The following is a 23,856-nucleotide window of genomic DNA, read 5'->3' as shown; positions in this document are numbered from 1 at the left end:
CATTATTTTATTTTGAGGGCTTCTTTGGATTTACGTGAATTAGACTAGTCATCAGTTCAACAGGATGACTACTACGCCTGAACTTTTTTTTTTTTTCGGTACTGGGGATTGAACTCAGGACCTTGTGCATGCAAGGCAAGCACATTGCCACTGAGCTAAATCCCCAGCCCTTGAACTTTTAACACATACAAATTCAGCAACAGCTAAACATAGGTTGCTACTGGTCCAAAGGCACAATCAGCCCCAAAGCTTCTGGCTCTTTAAGAATACCTGGAAGCCTGTTTAGGAACCATCTCAGCACAGACTTCAAGGACCCAAGTAGCTCTCATTCTTCGTTCTGAATTAAAGGAAGCCTGCATTCAACTTATTCAAACACCATTTCCAACAAGAGATGGACCCCGATGGGAAATTTAACCCCCCACATGCAGACACTCACTCAGTATGCAGGGGAGTAGGAGAGGTGGTCAGCCAGAGCTCCTGGCTAGCACCTGAGATGCGGAGGGGAGAGGGGATCCTTACGTCCTTGGCTGCCTTTGGATCCGACACACAGGCGAAAGTGATGTCACAAGTTGAAACAACTTCAGCGGGGGTTCTTCCTAGGCGGGCCCCCTCCTGGATGAACAAATCACACTGCAAAAGTCACAGATCCTAACGTGAGCCACAAGCAGTGCACAACAAACATGCCAACAGGCCAGAGATGCACGACTCATCCTCTTGATCAGCCTTCCAAGTCAAGAGATGAGGCCAGAGCTGAGGACATCAGGGGTTGGAGGTCTGACCTCTTACGGGAAGTAGGCTGGACCTCTTTAGGACTGCCTTGCATTTTTGTGTGCTTGGTACCTAGAATAATGTGCTGCTTCACAGGAGGCATTAAACAAGTGGAGGTTTGCTGTTTGACAAATAGCCCCTCTGTGCTGTGTGGCAAAATAAGTCCATCCGCTGAGTGCCCTACCAGCTCTGTGTTGGGGAAGCAGGGCTCCACCTTCCTAGCTGCTGTTCCTTTTTGTGATGTTTCTGAACAATGCTGCCAAGTTAATATTTGTGCAGGGTCTGAAAGTATTAAACTTTCTTTTCTGAAAACTAAAATCATCCAGAACATGCCAGAACAAACAGATGGTTAACATTTTGGTGCATTTCTTTTTTCCATAGAAATTTAAGGAAATAATTAGAATAATTTGGGCCTAGTATTTTATAAGCAGCTATTATATACTTTGATTCACATTTATTCATATTATTAAGAAAACTGTGGAATATTTCATGGAGAGATACACCTTAATTCACTTAATGGCTCCACTTCAGTTTGATATTTTGCCAACTTTCATCTTTAATTATAAATGACACCAACAAATATCTTTATATATGACGTCTCCATGTTCTGAATTTAGGTCTCTATTTAGGGCTACGGTCAATTTATGATTTTTTTTTTTGTACCAGGATTTTTTTTTTAACTCGGGACCTTGTGCTTGGCAAGGCAGGAGGCTGAACCACTGAGTTAAGTCCCTGGTCCAGTTTTTTTTTTGTTTTGTTTTGATTTTTTGGTACTGGGGATCAAACTTGGGACCTTGTGCTTACAAGGCAGGCATCGGAACCACTGAGCTAAATCCCTGGCCCATTATGGTCAATTTATAATGATGACCTCAAAATTCTCAAATGATAGGCACTGAGTAGGTTTTTTTTTTTTTTGTGGTGGGAATTGAACTCAGGACCTTGAGCTTGAGAGGCAGGTGCAGCTCCACTAAGCTAAGTCCCCAGTCCTGCACTGAATAATTTAAACAACCTATAAGCATCCGAAAATACATTTATTTATTTTTTGTGGTGCTGGTGATGGAACCCATGGGTTCGCACATGCTAGGAAAGTGCTCTACCACTGAGCTACAAACCTAGCCTCAATAAATACACTTAAAATTTTTCCTATTTGGTAACTTAATTGGCCAAAAAATGGCACTTTTTGATTGATACATTTTGCTCATTCCTGACTAGTGAATTTTGTTGTTTATCATTTTCTTTTTATGAGCTATTTTTCCTTACGTGTTTAATACAAATCAGTATTTACCCTTTTCCTGTATTTGCTAAAAATAATTCTACTTGGTATACTTTTTGTTGTGTGGTAATATTATCAAAACAACTACTGATAGCTTGGCGTGGTGTCCCATGCCTGTAATTTGAGGACTCTGGGAGGCTGAGTCAGGAGGAACTTAAGGATGAGCTCACCCTGAGTAACTTAGAAAGACCCTGTCTCAAGAAAAAAAAAAAGTGAGTGAGATGTAGTTCAGTGCAAAGGCTCTGGACTCAGTCCACGGTGCCACAAAACAAATCAAATCAACCGTTGATTTTTTTCTTCAGTGAATGGATTGTTTTTGGCTTGGAAAGATTTACATTAGTTATTTTCTTCTGGGTCTTCATTTAAAAATTTAATTCAGTAATTGATTTGAAATATATTTTAGTAAGTGGTAGGAAGTGACATTAGCATATTCCCAAATTTCTAACCAGTCGTCTGGAACCCATTTTTCTGACTAGCTCTTTGTTGTGTTCCCCTGGTTCCCAGTTACCCTTGTGACTGTGTGTGCCTAAGGTGGTCCAAGGCTGTTGATTCTACTTGTGAGCCTAGGTCCCTGCAGCAGCCTTTGAGTAATAAAGTTTTGATTGTTTCCATCTTTGGTTGGGAGCGTCCTCTTCCTCATTGCTCTTTTCTGGAAATTAAACCAAGTTTCCTATTATTCCAGAAGAAATAGAGGATCATTTTTATCAAGAGCCTTAAAAAAGTTCCACAAGAGGACTGGGGATGTTGCTCAGTGGTTTTGCTACCTGCCTCACAAGCGCAAGAACCTGAGTGCAAGAACCTGAGTTTGATCCCAGTACAAAAACAAAAAAAACAAAAAACAGAAACAGAACAAAAAAAATTCCAAAAGAATTGTCTTAAGGATTAAATGCCACCCCTCCACCCTGGGCATGCTGGGAAATGAACCCAGGATCTCATGCATGCTAGGCAAGCACTCAACCACTGGGCCACACCCGCAGCCCCATTAAATGGCCTTTAAAAAATTATTTAATTTTACTTTTTTTTGTTAAAATGGCTTTATTGCCGGGCGTGGTGGTGCATGCCTGTAATCCCAGCACTAGGGAGGCTGAGGGAGGAGGATCACTGTGAGTTCGAGACCAGCCTGGGCTACATAGTAAGTTCCAGGTCAGTCTCAACTATATAGCGAGACCCTGTCTCAAAAAAACCAAAAAAAAAAAAAACAAAACAAAACAAAAAACAAAAGCTTTATAAAGATGACATTTCCTAAGTAATTGATGGCCAGCATTGAGCTAAGTATTTAGACCATCATTTAACCACAATACCCTGTGAAATAGGTGCTGTCACCACTGTCAGTTCACAGTGAGGACTTCCAGGCTCAGGGAAGAATGTCTCGCTGAAGAAGTAGCAGACCTGTGACTTCGATTTGAGTTTGCCTGCCTGCATCCTAAAATCTCAACTGCTTAACTCTGCTGCCTTCCCTAAGTCAATCTAGGGAGACAGTCATGTTAACAACACTTAGGTTTGTTATCAGAAAGGGAGAATGGCCAGAGATGCTGCTATCAAAGGGAAATGTACTTCTCATGCAAACCCACTGACTTCTCTTCGGTGGCCTTGTGATCGTGTATGCCTAAATTTCCTGGTTATCCTTGCCTTTAGCAACAGCAAGGCCTAAGAATGTCTGAGTCACAAAATCTCCAGCCAATGGGGTTTCTAAGATCTCACTACTGACTCTGATCCCTGAACTGCAGCCTGTGTGGCCACTGGTGCTTGTTTTCCTCAGGCCCCCACAACTCTTCAACCATTTTTTCCTTCTTGAAAAGCACTTTACCCAGCAAAATAATTTTTATTTTGCCTAGAACTTTTGGCGCTTGGAATAGAACTAGGGCTTCTGTGTGCTAAATACATCCACCACTAAGCTATACATCAGCTTCCAGAGCATTTTTGTTAACTCAGTGGTGTCAGCCAAATCCAATACCTCCTTCAGCAGTCACACGTTAGCCCTCATTGCTGCCTGTCACAGGGCCCAGCGACATCCTGCTGTGCACACATGGTAACAAAAAAATGCACAGTCAATCACACCACACGCTCCAAGAGGCTGCACTTTACTTTAGTCTCTCTTCCTTCACCACATGCAAGAACAACAGTGTTGTAGCTTCCTGGTATTCACACTATAGTTCATCTTTTCTCAGTTAGAACTTGGGTCCATGGACTCTCTACATTATAAAAGATTTGGAGTTCCATTTCTGGGCACATATCAGTCTCCTGAAGCTACCACCTAAGTGAAAGGGTTCCAACATACAGTCTGATATAGCAGCCACTGGCCACATGAGGCTATTTAAAATTAAATGAAAAAATATTAAAGAATTTAATTCTGCAGTTGTACTAGTCACACGTCAAGTGTTCTAGTCAACTGTGGCCAGTGGCGTCCATCCAAGACGGCAGATATAGCACCTCTCCATCACCACAGAATACTCTGCAGCACAGCCCTGCTCAGTATGTCCCACACAACAGATACAGTGCAGCTGCTATGAAGGGATCAGCTTTGCACCATCCCTGCTCTCAAATGTACCTTGCGCACACACACACACACACACACACACACACACACACACACACACACGAGAAAAGGATACAGAAACATAACATGAGCTACCTTAGGTAATGGCAGGGAGGAGAAAAATTATCCTTCACTATATATCCCCTGCATATTTAAAAATAATTTTGTTTTGGGCTGGGGATTTAGCTCAGTGGTGCCGCTGCCCCACTGGGAATTGAACTTGGGATCTTGGGCTTGCCAGGCAGGCGAGGCACCACTGAGCTACATCCTCTGCCCTAAAAGATTTAGTTTTAATAACATCCTAAGCTTATATATCCTACCTTTCCATCTGCCTGGACTAAGCTTAGTTTCTGCTTTACCCCATGTACAATGCTGAGTAGAAACGATAGGTAGAAAGTCTCCCTTTTAGTCACCCCACACTCCAAGGCCTGACAAGCCCCACCCTTGATGCTTACTTTCTCTGCAGTCCGGTTCCAGACAGTCACTGTGTGACCCATTTTTAGCAAGTTGGAGACGATGCCGCTTCCCATGAGTCCAAGGCCCAAAAATCCTATCCTGAAAGAGACAGACTGATGAATTCAGGGAACAGGGGTGAGATATGTCAAGAAGTATCCATCTAGGACCAGGGATTTAGTGCAGTGGTACCACACCTGCCTCACAAGTGCAAGGTCCTGAGTTCGATCCCCAGTACCAAAAATTAAAAAGTAAATAAAAGAAATACCCATCTGGCAGCACAAGGTGGGGGATGGGACCTCAGGCCACTGAAAACACCACCTAGTGCACTGACGCTGCATCTAGAGAGTCAGGTACAGTGCAGCCACACTGTACCTTTTCTTACCTTGCAATGGTCTAAAAATGTCCCTAAATACAAAAGACCATTTTTTAACTCTCCATTGCTGAAGAGTACTGCTTGTATGGCTTCGCGGAAGTCTTTCAGTTATGGTTCCCTTCCTGCTTTTGATAGAGCATGTGAGCTTCCCATTTCACTACTGCAGTCAGCACTCATGTCCTCAGCCACTGAAATGGCTTTCCGAGCAGCCACCTTGAACACAGACCTTCAATGCTACTTTATAGCACATTAGAATCCATGACAATGGGCTGGAGATTTAGCTCAGTGGTTCTGCTGCCTACCTCGCAAGTGCAAGGACCCAAGTTCGATCCCCAGTACCAAAAAAAAAAAAAAAAAAAAAAAACCCAACAGAATCCATAACAAGTCACAGGGGCAATGTGTTGCACTGTGGGAGCGAGGCAACCTCCCCAACTGTGAACTAGGATCAGTGGGAACTTCTCTTTCCCAAATTTGGTTCTCCCAAACCTTCACCCTTACCTTACCTAACCTTCCTGCTGTCAGGAGAGGTGAGCACTGGCCCTTTTCTCCAATTAAGTTCTTCTCCATGAGCTTTGGAAACAATCTTTTCCAGTGTATAAATTCTCTTCCTGTGCCTACCTTTCCCATATACCCTTTTACCTAGTCTTCTGTAACCCTGTGACTGTGTACTCAACAGCTCGTCCATTCTGCTTATCTTTATTTCCTGCGTCTGGTTCTTCCCCAAACCCCAAAGCTTAGGGGCTAGTCTTTTCTACGGCTACTTTTACAGACTTTTGTCTTTTCTGGCTTTTGCACATCTTAATCTCCTCTTGCATGGGACAATGACCAAACAATGCCTCTTCTTCATTTATGATTCTCCAACCTCTGTCACTTCCTAAATTTGACTCTATATTATCTTCTCTCTATCTTGTGTTCTGGAATCACCCTTGCAAAATGCTCCTCTACTCAGAGGTTCCCTTAATTCTTGCTAAAATACCCACTGCTCACAGCCTCCCTGTCCCAGCCCACACCAAATTTCTGAATCAAAATTGAAAATGGAACCCACCACTTTCTTCATCAAAATAGAGCCCTTTGTCTGTTATGTTTTATGCCAAGTGTTAAGAACAAGGAGGTATCTTTTGTCATTCACAACTCTCTGGATAGAACAATTTCCCCCATGATTTTAAATCAAGATAGGCTCCTTCTCTTTTCTTTACATTCTAGGAAACCCAGGAATGAAGCTTCTGGACTCTAACATGGTAACTGAAAGTCTCCCTTTGGAGTCAGTGTGGACTAATGGGTGGCAATGCAATTGGTTTGCTTTGTAGTTGCCTTCATATTTATACTAAAAAAGATTTGACAGGAAGGGCATGCCAGGTCTTGGGTAAGCATATCAGGACTTGGGGGAGTGGGGTGTAGCTCAGTGATAGAGTGCAAGCTTTGCATATCAGGACTTGGTCCTCAGTCCTGTCTTGGCATTTCTTCCCTCTTAGTACTGGAGATTGAACCCAAGGTCTTTGCACCATGCTATATCTCGAGCCCCCTCCCCACTTTTATTTTTAATTTTGAGACAGGGTCTCTTTAAGTCACTAAGTTGTCTAGGCTAAGATTGATCTTCCTGCCTCAGTCTCCTGGAGTGCTGAGATTACAGACCTATATGCAATCTGATATGGCCTTATTTTTAGAACACAGTCCTCACTAAACTAATGGATAATACCTATCCCTCCTTTTTTTTTTTTTTGGTTTTTAGAGACAGGGTCTTGCTATGTAGTTCAGGCTGGCCTTTAACTCACTTTGTTGCCTAGGCTAGCCTCAAACACACAGCGATTCCCCTGCCTCAGCTTCCTGAGCGCTGGGATTACAGGTATGAGCCACGACACCCAGCCTCCCGTTATTGGCATAAAATGTGTTCCTATCTCCTCCATTCTCAAAGGGAAGTTCACTACCAATCATGTATAAAATTAGTGATTTCAACGGTACAAATAAAACATGAAATTTTTAGACTGGGAAAGAATTGTATAGAAGGACAAACTGAAAATTCAGACTTGTTATCTCGCTTAGGAGAATATGATTTCTTAGTAAAGAAACCGTTTCCGCCAGGTGACTCTGCAGACACACCTGGCCTACAGAAGAGCTAGGGGCAAGCTCAGGCTTTGGCGCCACAATCTTAAGTGCACACCCAGCCTGGGCAGGGCAGAAAGTAATAGACAGATGCACCAGAAGGACAGGGAAGCAACAGTCCCAAGAGCTGGGGAAGTTAGGAGAATGAGCTTTTTATCTAAACATCTCCCTCTCTCTCTGCTGGGGCTAATTCTGGGGCTTCTATCATAGGTCTACTATGACAGTGGTGTTCAAAGTGTGGACTCCTGACTTGCAGCAGTGTTCTCGCTACTTGCTAAAAATATGAATTCTTGCGGTCTATCCCAGACCTACGAAGACACCCTGGCCAGGGGTGGAGGGCAGCAACTAGTGCTTTAAAAGTTATCAGGTGATTCTGAGGGAGAGGAAACGATGAGAACCTCTAAAGCAGGTGCTTGTGCTTGGAGACTCAACAAAGTTATAGGACCCCTAAACTTATGCCCAGGAGACCCCACTAAAGAGTTATATGACAACCTCTGTCTTCTGCACGTCAAATTGCTCCCAGACAAATCATGATCACTAAGAATCTGAGCTCTCCCACTCTTCTGTTCATTCTCATCAATCACTAGGACATAACCCATGAGGGCCCCTTTGGGGTCACTTTATCTGGCCCAGCAGAACCCAAGCCCAGGAGGCCTCCTCATCAAAGGTCTTACTTTTTGTCTGTGGGTGTGATGCTGCCATTCACAGCTGTGCTGTCTGCTGCTTGGATGGAGGTGGAACCAGTTTCCTAGGGAGAGCAACCACAAATTATGCTGTCAGTCTGCCCACCAGGAGATCTCAGGTAAAAATAAAAATGATTTAGGGAGGCTACTTACCTCTTCGCATATTTTCAGCTTCTTTGTGATTGCCTGGTAACAAACAGCTGGCTAATAAGAAGGAGAAAGCCCATTTATTAAATGGAATGGTTAATGGATCTCCATTATAATTTCCCTAAAGGATTAGGCCTAAAGTGGGAGTTAACATATTTCTTTGTTGTATATTGTTATTGAACTCCAAATGAGACACTAGAAAGTTAACACATATTCCTTATTAAATTCTCTGTGTATCTCTATAAAGCTCTTTTATCTGACCAAAACACTGAGAACTGAAGGCAGTGAGAGAGTCCCATGTTCAGACAGGAGCTGGATGGTCTTACTGGCCTTGGAAGAGATCTTTCCAATCCCAAAGCCATAAACTATCACAGGCTCTTGGCAAGGCTGGGTCTAACCGGTGTCCTCACAGACTTTGGAAATGCTTCTGTACACAGCCACAGTGTGCAGAGACAACCTTAACCTATAAGCTGCAGGACGTGTCCCTAACAGGCTACATCACAGGGACTGTCAGCTTACGATGGCTCATGATGGCTCGCTCCCATATTAGAATGTAAAGGCAACTGCATGTTTCTACTAGGTAACTAGCCGAGTTTTAAAAGCTGTCTTTTGGTTTATTTTTAATCTCCACAGTTCCTGACTTCTTCCTAGGCTTACATGGCGACTTTTTGACCATTGCTCTGGGTGATGTATAAGCAGAGCCTAACTTTCAGACTAGCTGAGGCAGTTCTGGGGGGCACACCCACCTGGCAGGCTAGCTCCTTGAACAAGGGTCAAGAGTCTCACAGGGTCACTCACCTTTTCTGTCTGGCTCAGCAAGAAATGATGGAAGTGAGGATCTGCATCTTTGACGGGCTGAAACCAGAAAACAATGAAATAAAACAAGCTACCTTCCACCAAAAGGATCTTCCTCCTGCCTTTGAATACTCTTTGGGCTGCAGGGTCTCTGTGCTATGTCCTTATCACGGGTCTGGAAAAATCTCACATTTCGCCCTTATAAGTGACTATCAATGCCAACGAAGGGAAAACTGGATTCAAGTGGAAATGGACAGATGTTTCTGCCAGGTTGGTATACACATTATTTCAGTAACACTGGGAAAATACTAAAAAGCACATCAGCATTTTAATATTTAGTAGTCACCAAGCACTCAGATAACCCAGCAGACTATGCTACAGTGATTCCCAGGGTACTTCTGGTTTTGGGGCTTTGACTTCCTTTGTCAAGACAAATCAAGGGATTCACTTTCCTGAGGGTCAGTTCTGATAGAGGAATTGAGTGGTCATAGCCACTCTATCTCCATGGCTGCTCACAATAGTGCCCAGCAACAGGTGCAGCCCACAGCAAGGTCAGGATAATCTCAGGGTGCCAAGACTTGTATTTGTGGATGAACGTGTACTTACAAAATATGAAGTGAAAAAAATAAGCAGAATGATTCCACTCAACCAGAACTACATGTGCAAAAGAGCTAAGTGGTCAGAATGATGTTGTAGTCAGTTATCTCAAACTAGCAGGGTGATGGAGAGGTTTCCTTTTGGGGGGTGGGTGGGTACTGGAAATCAAACTCAGGGCCTTGCACTTGCCAGGCAGGTGTGATGCCACTGAGCTACATTCCTGGCCCTTGGAGGGTTTTACTTTTTACCTCGTGAACTTCTGTATTTTGCAATTAAAATAAGCAAACAAAACCAAAACAGAAGAAAATGGAAAAAGAGGATCACACAGCAACACCAGGAAACCTGCTGACATGGCAGTGGCTTGTCCTATGCTTTACCTCACTTGCAGTTGGCTGCCATTTAAACGCGGCCATAGGTCCGGCCATCATCCCCTTCACGGTACTAGATTCAGGAATAGTGAGGTCCTACAGAAGGAAAGACAGAGCATCAGGACGCTTTACTTCCTCCAGACATGTTCAAACCTAAACAAAACTTCTGGCAAGTGCCATGGTCTATGTGTAAGTTCAAATCAATCCCTGGCAAGGTTCTGAGGACTTATCTTTTGGGAGAAACAGAGTGACGTCTACCCATCAACACAAGGGCAACCTTTCTTCTGGACTCTGGAGATGATGAAAAGTACTTGCACCTAAATTTCATGAGCATAGAGATAATAGTCCCAGCCATCGTCTGTTGTAAGCAAAGTTACAGCAAAAATCTCTCATGGTCTATAATGAACATTAGACAGCTGTGGCTTCAGAAGGAATCTATCATATTTTTAAAAAACAGAGCTGCACGGCGCTAGTGAGATCTGCCCAAATTTTACACCTGTGACATGATAAAGCAGGAGTAGTATACCCAGGATGGTCGCACAGTAGGTGGTCCTCTTCAGCATCATCTGGCTCCACTCTTCCTAGGCGAAGGGCCACTGTTCCAGCTAAAAATCTGCCTGGCTCCTTCCTAACCTTCTGATGCTACTGTGTACCTCCTCTTCCCACTTCCTCTCTTCTTGATTTGATGGCCCTTCCAAAGTTTCCGTTTAGATACCAGTGTGAATCTTGACACGTTCTACAAACTTTCCATCTCCCCTGCCCTCCTGAAATGCTCTTCCCACCTATTCTATTAGGCCAGAACCTCTGGAGTCCTTGATTCCCATTCCCTCTAATCCACTGGCAACGATTAGTGCTTCACGATGGGGTATATACCCCTTCCCCCTGCCATCCTTGCTACTAATATCCAAGCTCTGCTAACCATCACCTGATACTTGGCTGTTTACCATATAAATCTCCATGCTTTCACTCTGGACCCCTGCAGTCTAATCTCCACACAGCAGCCAGAGTAACCTTTTATTTTTAAATTTTTTATTAGTACATGTATGCAGTACACAATTACATTTTTCATGGGGGAGTTGGCACATGTATATAACACATCTTTTTACATACCCTCTCTCTCTCTTCCCAAGAGAAATCTTCTGAAAAGTCAAGTCAGACCATGTTACTTGTTCTGCTGAAAACTAGCTTTCTATCACTTCCCATCATGTATGAAGCTAAAGCTTTATTATGGAAGAGGTACAGGGAGGGTCTATAGTCTGCCACCCCTACCTCACACTAATCTTTCACTCTGTGTCCTAATTCTTTCTTCCTCACCACTCCTTGCCTGCCAGTATTCCACTTGGCAGCCCCAATTCCAAATACACCAAACATGGGTCTGCTTCGTACCTTTGCACTGCCAGGAAATTCTTCCAACAGATGTCTGCTTAGGGCACAGGCTCACTGTGGGGTGCTACTGAAATGTTCCCTTCTCAGTGTGACTTTACTTGATCTCTGTATCTTCCTCCATTAGAATATGACGTTCATTATAATGATAGCAAACACTTCTCTAGTGCTTACTATATGGTGGGCATCATTATCACACTGTTTTGTACAATCTCTCAGGGAATTTGGCTCCCACGTACATTCTAGAAAAGCAAGAATGTTGGCAGTTTTGTCGATTTCATTCCTATGTGGGGACCCATGTTTGGCATTTGGTCAAAGTTTGGTATTTGTTGAAGAAATAAATAAATTTCTTCATCTGGGGGCCTGGCCTATCATGCTGCTTTCTGTCCACATACTGTATTTCAATCTGGCCCATGGCTCAATAAACATTTGTCAAAGAAAGAGGTTAGGACTGGGGGAAGGTCTAGAGCAGTGCTGCACAAAGGAATTTCCTGAAATGATGGATGCTCCATATCTGTTCCCTGACAGAAAAGCATCCAGTCACATGTCATTATGGAGCCTGACACCAACCTAGTATAACTGAGAAACTGATTTTTTTTTTTTTTTTTTTTTTTTTTTATGGAGATTGAACCCAGGGTGTTATGCATGCTAGCCAAGTGCTCTAGTGTGGCTCTGCATCCCCAATCCCCCTTATTAAACATTTTTATTTGAGACAGTCACTCGGCTGCCTAGGCTGTCCTTAAACTTGTGATCCTCCTGTCTCTCAGCCTCTTACTGTAGTAGCTGGGATTACAGATGTGTGCCACTGAGCCTGGGTGTAAACTGAATTTTAAGTTGTATTCAATGTAATTTAAACTGTCATCCGGCTAAGGACAGTGTAGCTCTAAGGACAACAGAATGGGAATAAGGAGAACAAAGCTTTTTATCTATCTGGAAGGAAAGGCTCTGACTTCCAAACTGCTACTCCTTGTGCGACTATGGGATTTCAGGAGAGCCACAGGCCTGACTATGCTATTTCTCTGGGGCAGTCTTTGCTCAGAGTTGCAATTCTTTGCATGTGTGTGTGTGTTTTGGTACTGGGGATCAAACTCAGGACCTTGCACTTGCGAGGCAGGTGGCGGAACCACTGAGCTAAATCCCCAGCCCTTGTTTATGTTTTTGAGACAAGGTCTAACTATGTAGTTCAGGCTGGCTTTGAACTCTCTATGCAGCCCAGGTTGGCTTCAATTCCAGGCATTCTTCTTGCCTCAGCCTCCCAAATGCTGGGATTACAGGCATGTGCCACCATACCTGAGCAGAGGTGTAATTCTCAGCTCAGGTCTAGGAAAGAACAGTACTAACAAGATGATGGGAGGCAATGGCAAACTCTCAAATATAAGTCTAGAAATAAACCCGTCTCACCTGCCTGGATGTAACTGACAACTGACTGCATGATCAAGGTCAGCCTTTTCCACTCATCCTCCTGAGCTATGAGATTATGCCCAAAACAGCACTCACCTGGTGCTCTGCTGAGCTACTGTTCACTGTTCCAGAGAGGAGCTTGCCAGACAAATGGCAATCACTATGGCAACACATACACATCCTTGTAAGGCTACTTGATAGATCGATCAGGTAGGAAGAGGCACCAAAATTCAAGTGCTGGAGGACATATTCCCTATACCCTGAAGATAATGAGCTGAAATGGCTCTCATTGTCCTGTACCTCAGCGAACTCCATCCTCTCTTCAGGACACATCCTTTTACTAAAGACCATACAGTAAAGGGTCAAGAGCAGGCGGAAATCCTGGACTGAAACCTGGCTGAGTGGTGGTACTATCAACAAACAAATAATTCAGACTCAAGAGCAAAGTGTGCTTTTTTTTTTTTTTTTTGGTTTTTGAGACAGGGTCTCACTATGTAGTTGAGACCGACCTGGAACTCACTATATAGCCCAGGCTGGTCTTGAACTCACATCAATCCTCCTGCCTCAGCCTCCAGAGTGCTGGGATTACAGGCATGAGCCAACACACCCAGCATGCAAAGTGCTTTCTGTTGGGAGTGTGGAAGAAGTCTCTAGAAGTAGGACTGGGCAGGAACTCTGGGGCTCCCCTAAAGGGACCATCGACCCTTCACTATACAACCAGCTCTGATCCTTGAAACAACTAAAGTAATGATCAGGCAAAAAAATCAGGTAAAGGAATGTGTCAGTCATAGGGATAGGGCTTTAGTCCCAGCCCCTCCTTTTATCCAAAAGGAAGCTGTTTCTTTCTAGGATAACACAGGAGTTAGTGAGACACTTGCCTCAAGACAATATGAGTTTAAAAAACAGTAAAAAACCTGACAGTTCAGATTTCTTCTGGATCACCAGGGAATAAATTCAGAAGCCACATCATATCTTTTGTGGATCAGATTAGATCACACTTTGTGTCAAGTCTTCTGCAAACTGTAGTTTGCAGTTTTCTATACTTTCTCTACCTCCTGGCTCATGGCACCAGGTAGGGGCACCCCTGTGATGTTTGTTGTCCTGTTTCCTTAGCCTTGAGCTGTTTAACAGAGAGAAAAACCTCTAACCAGAGGCCGCACACTGGCAGCTCACCTGCTTAGCCTACTCAGAGGAATGTTCTATTAAACCCATAAAGTGTTTTTACAATTTGAATTAGCTCCTAACATTTAAAATTAGGATGTTTCACATACAAATATGTGCTTCCAGTTTCTCCTGAGGAAAATCAGACAGGAGATGGATGGAGCGTGACAAGGCCAGACCTAAGCTACGGCCAGCCCTTCTTCTCTCCCCACACACTTGAACCATTTTTTTTCACTAACTGCCTGGGCTTGCTGGTGTTTGAATCTTCCAGCCCTGCCCAGATGTGCTGCATTCATCATGGCTTCCTCACTCAATGTTTCTGCCAGTCATATGGTTCCTGTTCTTTATCCTACTGCGGATCTCCCCTGAGTTCTGCACTCAAGACCACTGGGTTTCTGAGACTACACCCAAGTCTTATTAGTGAGAAGACTGCCCACTTGATTCTAACTGGTCAGTGATTCTGACTCTGGCATGCAGGAGCACATATTCCCTTTATAGAGCAGCTTCTGCCCTTACTCTTCCCCTCCTTACTTTCCCAGGGATCTACCCTTCTTTCCTTCAGGTTTGTCTCTCAACCTCCAGTCCTGTTGAGGCCTTGGCTCACTTTCATCACGTTCTATAAAAAACAAGTGCCAGCAGTGTAGCTTAGTGGTAAAGCACTTGCCTCGCTTATGTCGACACCTTGGGTACAACTGCCATGAAACCCTCCCCGCAAAAAACCTAAAGGCACCCTAAAGCCCCATGGAATGGGCCCTTTTTTTCTCTCTCTATAAGCCAGCTCCATTTCCTGATTATTCTGTGCAAGAAAGCTATCACCATTTTCCCAGAAATAAAGGTAGAAATGGACCTCTTTTTCCCTTTCCACATTTATCTTCACGTAACGAGTTGCCAAGTCATAGGAACACTTCTTCTGATGAGCCTCTCCCATGTTCCTTTCAGCATCTACTATCACTCCCGTGAAATGCACCTGGCTTTGGCCTTCTAATTAGCTTTGAGCCTCTACTCTCTGCCTCATGATTATACTGCCACCTTGACACACAGCTCAAAAAACTTTACAGATCCCCCTGGCTTAAGGAGAGCCGAAGGCCCTCCACAATCCAGTGACAACCCACCTTTATCCTTCTGATCACCTCACAGAGACACACACCAACAGAGCCTGACAGGCTATGCGCTTGCCTTTGGAAAGCCTGCCCTCCTGGCTTGTTAGTCCTCCTAGCAGTGGCCTTGTATACTACAGTGGCTCAGGTGCACCGCTCTCTGGTTCATGTTCCTCCACACCTGTGCATCTGCCTTTTTATGTACTCTGCAGGACTCTTTAGGGAAGTGCTTAATACAGGACTTCACTGGGTGAATGGAAAGCATACTGTTGAGTCCAGCTCTACCTACACAAAAGTAGTCACTAATCCCAGAAGCTAAAGTGATAAGACAAACCTTCTCATCCTTTGGGGGCCGACCCCGCTTCCGGGGACTTTGCTCTTGGGCTCTTTTCAGAGGGGATTTGGAGCCTCTCTCTGTAGAGCCAGAAGACACCCTCTTCTTTCCTTCTCCCATGTTCTTCTTCACCTTCCCTTCTGTCAGGCTAAGTTTTCGCTTCTCATCACCTGAGTTTGGCCTACTTCTCTCCTCACTGGAATTACGCCGACTCTTGTCATCAGCAGAAGTGTGGGATGATGTCTGAAAGTTTAATAATAATAATAACGGTAACCACCACAACAGCTGCCACTGCCACCAACATGTGCTGTATACTGCTACCAGCACATATGTAAATTACCCTCATGGCTACCCTATAAAGAAGGCTCCACAGGTACCCCCACCCCTTACACTGGGGGAAGCAGATTAAAAAAGTAAAAATAAAAAACCAAAAGCCCTTACTTGTTAATAGGCCCAGAGCCTAGGAAATGGACTTTAAGGGAATATATTTGGAGGTTATGTTCCTAAGTTTTGTGTTGCACTCAAAAGCTAAACTACTTTTCTTAAGTCACAGCAACTTTCCTAAAAGACCAATAAGCTACTCAGAAAGGTGAGCTATAGGCATGGAGCTCCAGGATGACAAGCAAAAGGCTGATACCTTAGAAATAAAGCTGCTCTCTCTCCAGCCATCTTATAAGAATAGAGTTGTGGGCTGGGTGACATTTGATCGGCTAGTAACTGTGCAAAGTAACCAGCCTGGTGTTAAAGTGAAAATGCCAGGCTTTCTCACCTGGTCTTTCCCTTTGGTTCTCCTGAGGAACTCTTCCACGGCATCCACAGCTTGCTGGAATCGTTTCCCCTTGTTGATTTTTATCATTTCCTCTTTATGAGCATGATATGGCTTTAGCTGCTCCACTTTGATCCAGGCACTAGCAGAAAACAAACAGAAAGGTATACTGCACACATCAGAAAGTACCAAAGCTCTTACCAGAGCAGAACGAAAACACCCATTTGGTTTAACTGGAATTTGAAAGAGGCATGGCACATTTTCAAAACATGTTATCAACCACCTCAAACTCTTGAACCTAAAGTATTTTCTTAAAACCAGTCAAGTGGAACCATAATAACCACCATTACAAATCAGAACATTCCTCAAGTGAAACCAAATGTGCTGCAAACTGCTTCTACCTTTGTTCACCAGCCTTCAATACCCAACCACACACATATTGCCACTTGATCAGGGCAGTCAAAAATCTGGAGACAGTCTCCCATAATCACTGAGTAGCTTAAAGGCCATATGTGGGTCCCTGAGAATAAGGGCACCTGGGGCATTATGAACCATGCCAGCATTACCACGCAAGAAAATAGTTGCTGCCCACCAACAACTGGAAGTAGATAAAATAAGAACCAAGATACATCATGTAAAGGTACAAGATCCCAATGACGAATGTTACTGTACCTAAAAAGTACCAAGAAACTGAATGAAAAAAAAATTGGAACTAGATGTACGATCTGCCCATTAACTAAAAATCTGGGATGTAAATGCATTTAACTTCTAAAATTTGCTGTTCTTAACAGGTGTTTGTAGCCACTGAGCCAATACTTATTCATAAATGATGATATCATGGCTACTAACCACACAAAGCATATGGCTTGGGAGGAAAGTAGCAGTCACAAAAGGAAGCCTTTAGAAATGGGATTCTTTTTGAGAGTTAATCATGGACTGTATCCCTCTGATACTTAATTTTGCTTTCCTTTTAGCAGTACTATGAACTGAACCCAGGGCTTAACACATGCTAGACATACATTTTATCACTGAGTCACATCCCTGGCCCCCTCTGATACTTAAATTTTTAATTCTATCATTTATATTTAACGTATGAAAAAGAACAACCATTAATTCTGGAAAACCTGTCCTACCATGCAAACCTCAGCAAGTCTACGTAAGCTGGCTTTCTGTGGTCTCCCTAAATGCCATTTAGCTTACAGAACCCAAGTATAAAAGAGAATATTACAGGTGGTGCACACCTGTAATCCCAGCATTCGGGAGGCTGAGTCAGGAGGATCGCTGTGAGCTCGAGACCAGCCTGGGCTACATAGCGAGTTCCAGGTCAGTCTCAACTACATAGTGAGACCCTGTCTCAAAAAACCAAAAAGAAAAAGAGAGAGAGAGAGAGAGAGAGAGAGAGAGAGAGAGAGAGAGAATATTATGTATTTAGCAAGGTATTGATTTATGTATGTTTTAGCCTGTAATATTCACAGGGCTGATAGCACAGTCTTCAGAAAAAGTGGGTCAGGCAAAGGATACAGAAACTGCACTACCTCACTAACTTAAAAGTTCTTACCTTAGAACTAGGGAATATTCACTAGTAACAAAAAAAGTGCCAATCCTCACACACAAAAATAATGCTACCAACTCACCAGTTACTTATTTTCTGAGTGTTGTGCTAATAATATCTGTGATAAGAAGTCAGAACAAACACGACAGTTCCAGGACTGTCAGCCTGAAAACGCAATGTGGCAAATCAGGGCAGGCGATTCATCTATGGCTAAACAGAGTAAAACATGGGGACACAGACACTGTCTCTCTGGCACAGAGCTCCAATCACAGCTGTAGAAACTGATGCTTCCAAGGAAGGAACTAGCCTAGAGCCTGCAGTTTGACATGAATGAGAAAGTCAATGAGCCTACTTATAGGGAAGACACAGGGAATGAGATTTCAACCCCTTATTTCCTGGCAAGTATGTTATTAAGCTGACTTCCATACCTCTCTTTGAATTTATAGAGATTCTAATGAAACACAGGGCAGTCAGGCACAAAACCAGTCAAGCCACCACACTAACTGAGATGACAACCCAGTGTCAGGAGTGGAGTGCACACAGCCATGGTACTCAGGAACTGCCCTTTCCTGAGAAGTGCAGGTCAGAAGCTGAAACCTGGGCTGGGGATTTAGCTCAGTGGTTCCGGCGCCTGTCTTACAAGTACAAGGACCCAAGAACGATCCCCATTACACAAAAAAAAGGAAGGCAGAAGCTGAAACCCACACAAATTGTGAGGAGAAAACCAATAACGGGGCTTTTGTGGAGCCACACAACAGGCTCAATGAGTGCTGGTCGTACCCACTCTTTCTTGCTCCTGCCATCCTTGCCTCTCACCCAGCCTTCCATCAACTTTTGCTTCAGAGAAAATGCAAAGCGAAGGTATCTGTGGAGGAAGTGCCAATAAACCAACACCCATTATTTTTGTCAAAGTATTTTAAACGGATTACTGACTTCTGCCAGAAGTAGTACAGTCAAAATTCTATTCACTTGCAAGAGGAATTTATGATACTACAATGAAATATTCCTCTCTGCAACCATCTCTGAAACACTAAAAATAGTTTCCCAAACAAAGAGCAGCACAAATAAGACTTTTAAGAGGATAAGGGCAAGAAATGGTAATCTATTTAGGAAACCAATCTATTGTCAGGGAAGCGTCCTGTCTGTCACATACGAAAAAGTAAATAAAAACCAGCTCACCAGAGCCTAAAGAATTAACTCTTGAAAGCAAACCAAACAAGTTTCTTTTGACTTCTGAATAAAATTCTCTAAATGCTATGTCCCACAAAACTTTCTTTTTAAAAAGGGTATGCTTTTCAACCAGAATTTTAGTAAAGTACCCCTCTATTTTACAGACACCCTAGCCAGGATGGCATGTAATTGGTGCTTAATAATCACTGGGTAAATAATGTCTCCTATGCACATAGGGGAGGGGGTAAGCTGCCTACCAGTGGGTTAAAGTGGTAGGAGGCTTGTCTTGGGGATCTAATGCAGGGCCTTGAACATGCTAATCAGGTGCTCTATCCTGTACTTCCAGCCCGAAACGACAACTGTTTCCTTCCTTGTAATAAGCTATAGCTTGTCATTTCCCTCATATCCTCCTCCCCAGGCCTAGATGGAAACTGCACCTTTTCAGCCAATTTGCTGTGGGCTGGAAAGTCAGAAAAATCAGGCTTACTCAGGATGTATATGAAGTCTGAGGCTTTACTTTTATGTATAAAGGAGTTAATTACATATTGTTCTGGTAAACACTTAACACAAGATAACTGCCCATTACAGAGAAGGAAACAGAAGGTCCCCTTAAGATATTTGGCTAAGTGGAAAAGCAAGAAGAGCAGTGTGTACAGTATGCTATCACTCATGTGAAGATCACAAAACAATACATAACTTGATTCTGCAACAGTATTTCCAGAGAGACCACAAAAACTAGTCTACTTGAATGGATCAGGGATAAATGGACCCACTTTACTGTTTACAGCCTGATTCTTTTTGAATTATAAATATCTATTATCTCTAGAAAACAGAAAGTCAATATTAAAGGCCTCTGTGTAGAACATAGGCAATTCTGACTGCTCAGAACATGTCCCTATGACTTCCTGGTTTGGAGTTTACTGTGGCCACAAGTTCCAATCTGGTTGCTGGTGTAACTGCACTTAACAGTCCAATGGAGTAAAATTATCCAGGACCTTCCTATAGTCTCTTCACTTTTGAGCAGAGAACTGCTACATCACTGAGATTATCCCACTCAAAATGAATTTTAAAAATTAACATTTTCAAAAGCTTCCACATTTTCTGATCTTCATTGAAAATCATACATGTAGGTATTGTTATTACAGAGATTAGTCTATGATCAATCTCACATAACTTTATATGTATCTTAGCTTTTGCCTAGACGCAGACACCTGGGCTGAAGCTTAAGGAGGGGAAACACAGAGACACCAAGAGAAAGAAATAACACAAGGCCACAAAGTCCAAAGAGGAGAACAAGACCAGTGTCAGAAGACATGGGTTCCTTTCTCATCTGGATTTGGAGAACAGTACTTGATAAACAATTTCTATACCCGCCTTTTAAAATATTTTTGTTTTGTTTGGTGAGACAAGGTCTCGTTACAATGTTTAGACTGGCTTTGACCTAACTTTGTAGCGTAGGCTGGTCTTGAGCTCATGGTGATCCTTGTGCTTCAACCTCCTAATGGCTGGCTGGGGTAAAAGGCATGTGCCACCAGGCCCAGCTGCACATTTGTTGTTGTTTTTGGAACCTGGGATTGAACTCAGGACCTTGCGCTTGAAAGCTAAATCCCTGGCCCCTGCCCACTTGTTTTTTAAACCAATGAAAGAGGCTGATGATTACCAAGGGGTTAAAGATCCAAGGCTAAGCTATTCAGAAACAGAGGCATGTTTAACATACACACACATACATACAAACAAATTCTTTAAAAATAATTTCTGTTAATTTCAAGCAACGATTATCTTTTTTTTTTTTTTTGGTACCGGGGATTGAACTTGGGAACTTGCACTTGCAAGGCAGGCGACAGAACCACTGAGCTAAATCCCCAACGGCAAAGATTATCTTGAAGAAATCAACCAACTGGGAATAGTTCTGCATGTCTGTAATCCCCTCTATTCATGAGGGTGAGGCAGGAGGATTGCAAGTTGGAGGCCAGCCTGGGCAATTCAGGGAGAATCTTCTCCAAAGGTGGTGAGGGGCTAGGGCTGGGGGCTGGAGCTCAGTGGTAGATCATCTGCCTAACAATGCAAGGAGGGCAGGTGACCAACAAAGACTTGCTGAGTAGATTTAAGACTGTTCTGAAAGCCTGGAAATATTCCCAAATGCTGCACTGCTAGGAGAGAAGAATGTAGCTCTCTCTAGGAGAGCGACTGTCTGTTGTCCAAGGCTGGAATGGGAACACTGCTGTCCCAGTCAAACATCCGGAGCGGCAGTCCTCGCTATGTACGTGGGTGTACAGAAACCAGTCAACCAGTGCAGGTGAAAAGAAAATGGAGCACTTATACAGTTCCAACCCATCATGCTCTTCAGCACTGACCAGAGCAGATTTTCCTAGAATACTTACTTTTAGTACTGGACTTAAAACACCTCACAACAGCCAAGCCTGTCCCACCATAGATGTGACTTGATGGAAAAAGCACCTCGGGGCCAGGTGTGGTAACACGGTCTATAATCTCAGCACTCTGGCGGGCTGAGGCAGGAGAATTGCAAGTTCAAGACCTGCTTAGGAAACAGTAACGTAGTGCATCAAAAGAAAAGAAAAGAAAAAAAAAAGAGCTGTGGATATAGCTCAGTGTGAAGGCCTTTGGTTCAATTCTCAGTACCACACAAAAAACCCAAAACAAAATAAAAAACAAAGCACCTCAGGCTGGGATCCTAGATATTTTATCATTTAAACTTTCAACGTCCTGGCCTATTTCTTCATGTGGGAAAAAAAAAAAAAAAGCTGTGGATATAGCTCAGTGTGAAGGCCTTTGGTTCAATTCTCAGTACCACACAAAAAACCCAAAACAAAATAAAAAACAAAGCACCTCAGGCTGGGATCCTAGATATTTTATCATTTAAACTTTCAACGTCCTGGCCTATTTCTTCATGTGGGAAAAACAATCAGAATGTCAACTTATTCATTTCCTGAGTAGGCAGTGGTGAGGATCAGACATGAAGAATGCTATGGAAACTGAGGTGGTAACCTGCAAGTGATCCCTTATTTGCTATCCAGATTCCTGAATTGGTTTATTTCTGGTGGCTTCGAGCACTTGCAAACTAAATGAACACTCCATGCTCCCTCCAGTTCAAACTTTTAAACTCTGAGCTCTGATGGGCCATCACCACTGGCCAGACATGTTTAAGGTAAACTCATACATTTGACACTAACACTTGGATGTAGTCACATGGGGAGCTAGCAAAGTTATACTGAAGCTATTTTTCTCCCTTTGTATTTACATGAGAATGTTTTTTTAAAATGATGGTGGGCAATTCTGTCTTGGCCATCTTCTTAAGGCCTGCCCTCTCTACGAGGCCTAATTGGGTAGGTCTATCTCACACTTCTTATCAATGGGATGCCAACACAACTTGTTTGGCAGAAGAGAAAGACAAAAATCGGGTTTCTAAAAGATTAGAATCATTGTGTATCTTGTTGTAAGTGGCTATCCTTTTTACTCCTCAGGAAAAAGGTCCTGGCTAACACACACACACACACACACACACACACACCCCTACATTTACTTTTTCTATGAGTAGTATGTCAATTTTGAAACTAAGTATCTCTGACCAAATTCTGTATTTCTAGGTCAGACCTTCTCCAACTGTGCCAGGGTCCAGTAACCAATGAGTTCCCACTGCTGGATGGACCGATCATACCTGCCTTCTCCTTGATATCATGCATTAATGCTGAGATGGAACCGAGCTTTTTTTATTTTTATTTTTTCCTGTTAAGTTTATTGGTACATTTGAAGCAAACAATAGTTATATTTATCATTGGGATCTTGTACCTTTACATGAGCAACCCAGCTTTAATGTAGCCCCTTACAGCAGTTCTCATCCTAAAGAATTCACTTGTATCAACCTGTCCATACCACCTCCTAAATGTTCCAGATAGCCCTTGCATTCATCCCGAACACAGGTACATTACATTCTGTTTGCAGTGACCCTAACACAATACCTGAAGGTCACTCACTGGTTCATAAATTCAAATCCTGATCTTTTTTTTCAGTCTGTTTTCTCACGTTAAACAGTCCTAATCTTTTGTTTGCTAGGTCCCCATCTGGAATCTTGACTAGTTCTGTCAGATACCTTAGAAGAATGAATTGACCTGCCCAGTGACACAGTCCAGTTTTACATAAAGATCGAACAATGATTGTTTCATGCTCAAAGCCTTTTTGGTCAAAAGATTACACCTGGCTGACATCCTTGGAATCTACTACTCACATTCCTTTCTTTCTAATATACATCCTACCCCCCAGGGCAGAATCTATGTCTGCTTCCATTTTCCTTACTTACAGACAAGGGCTTCTTATCATTGTTTTGTTTCTTACAATAGATCTGTATCATACCTGATGTTTGCTGAACACCTGTTATATGCCTAATCACACCTGATATAAAAGACCCTACTTTTCCTTTAAAACTATGAGGTAAGAGTAGCATTCACTTAGAAGAATGAGGACCTGAGGGCTTGGAAAGTTGAAGCAGGTCACACGGGAATATCTGAATACACATTAGGTCATTAACAAATTTAGAGCTCTTTTCCCAAAGTAATTTGCTGCCATCAGCCAGTCCGGAGATTTTTCTGATAATATAAAGATACTAAATAAAATCTGCCCTAACACTGATTACTAAGAAAGCATTCCTCTTTTGGAGAAGTGCTATAAATCCATACTCTTTGTTTCTCTAAGTGCCTTGCTACAAAAAAGGTAACGTTAGTCCCACAGTGAATTGATTTTTAAACAGGTTTTATGTGTGTGTGTGTGCTAGGTACCAAACCCAGGCCTCAAAAATACTAAGGACATACTCCTCTGCCACTAAGCTATAGCACCAACCTTTATACATATACATAATACGTGTGCACGCGCGTGCATATATAT

The 23,856-nt window shown here is 43.0% G+C and overlaps 1 protein-coding gene across 4 annotated transcripts in view; it reads right to left on the bottom strand.

Annotated features, from left to right (window-relative positions):
- Positions 1–23,856, bottom strand: part of Glyr1 (glyoxylate reductase 1 homolog) — a 34,702-nt gene that overhangs the window by 5,737 nt on the left and 5,109 nt on the right. For 2 of the 4 annotated variants that reach the window (XM_010644130.1, XM_033758584.1), the window contains exons 4-11: positions 16,242–16,380; positions 15,473–15,715; positions 10,106–10,192; positions 9,135–9,191; positions 8,343–8,393; positions 8,181–8,254; positions 5,033–5,132; positions 520–630 (exon numbers count right to left, since the gene is read on the bottom strand). In XM_010644130.1, the coding sequence (XP_010642432.1) occupies positions 520–630; positions 5,033–5,132; positions 8,181–8,254; positions 8,343–8,393; positions 9,135–9,191; positions 10,106–10,192; positions 15,473–15,715; positions 16,242–16,380 (862 nt within the window). The remainder of the gene's footprint in view (positions 1–519; positions 631–5,032; positions 5,133–8,180; positions 8,255–8,342; positions 8,394–9,134; positions 9,192–10,105; positions 10,193–15,472; positions 15,716–16,241; positions 16,381–23,856) is intronic. The other 2 variants (XM_033758586.1, XM_033758585.1) reach the window with 1 other exon arrangement.

The sequence above is a fragment of the Fukomys damarensis genome, unplaced genomic scaffold (genome assembly GCF_012274545.1).
Source record: "Fukomys damarensis isolate Sample0158 unplaced genomic scaffold, DMR_v1.0_HiC HiC_scaffold_34, whole genome shotgun sequence".
NCBI lineage: Eukaryota > Metazoa > Chordata > Mammalia > Rodentia > Bathyergidae > Fukomys > Fukomys damarensis.
The sequence above is the reverse complement of the archived record's forward strand: the minus strand, read 5'-3'. Positions and strand labels throughout refer to the sequence as shown.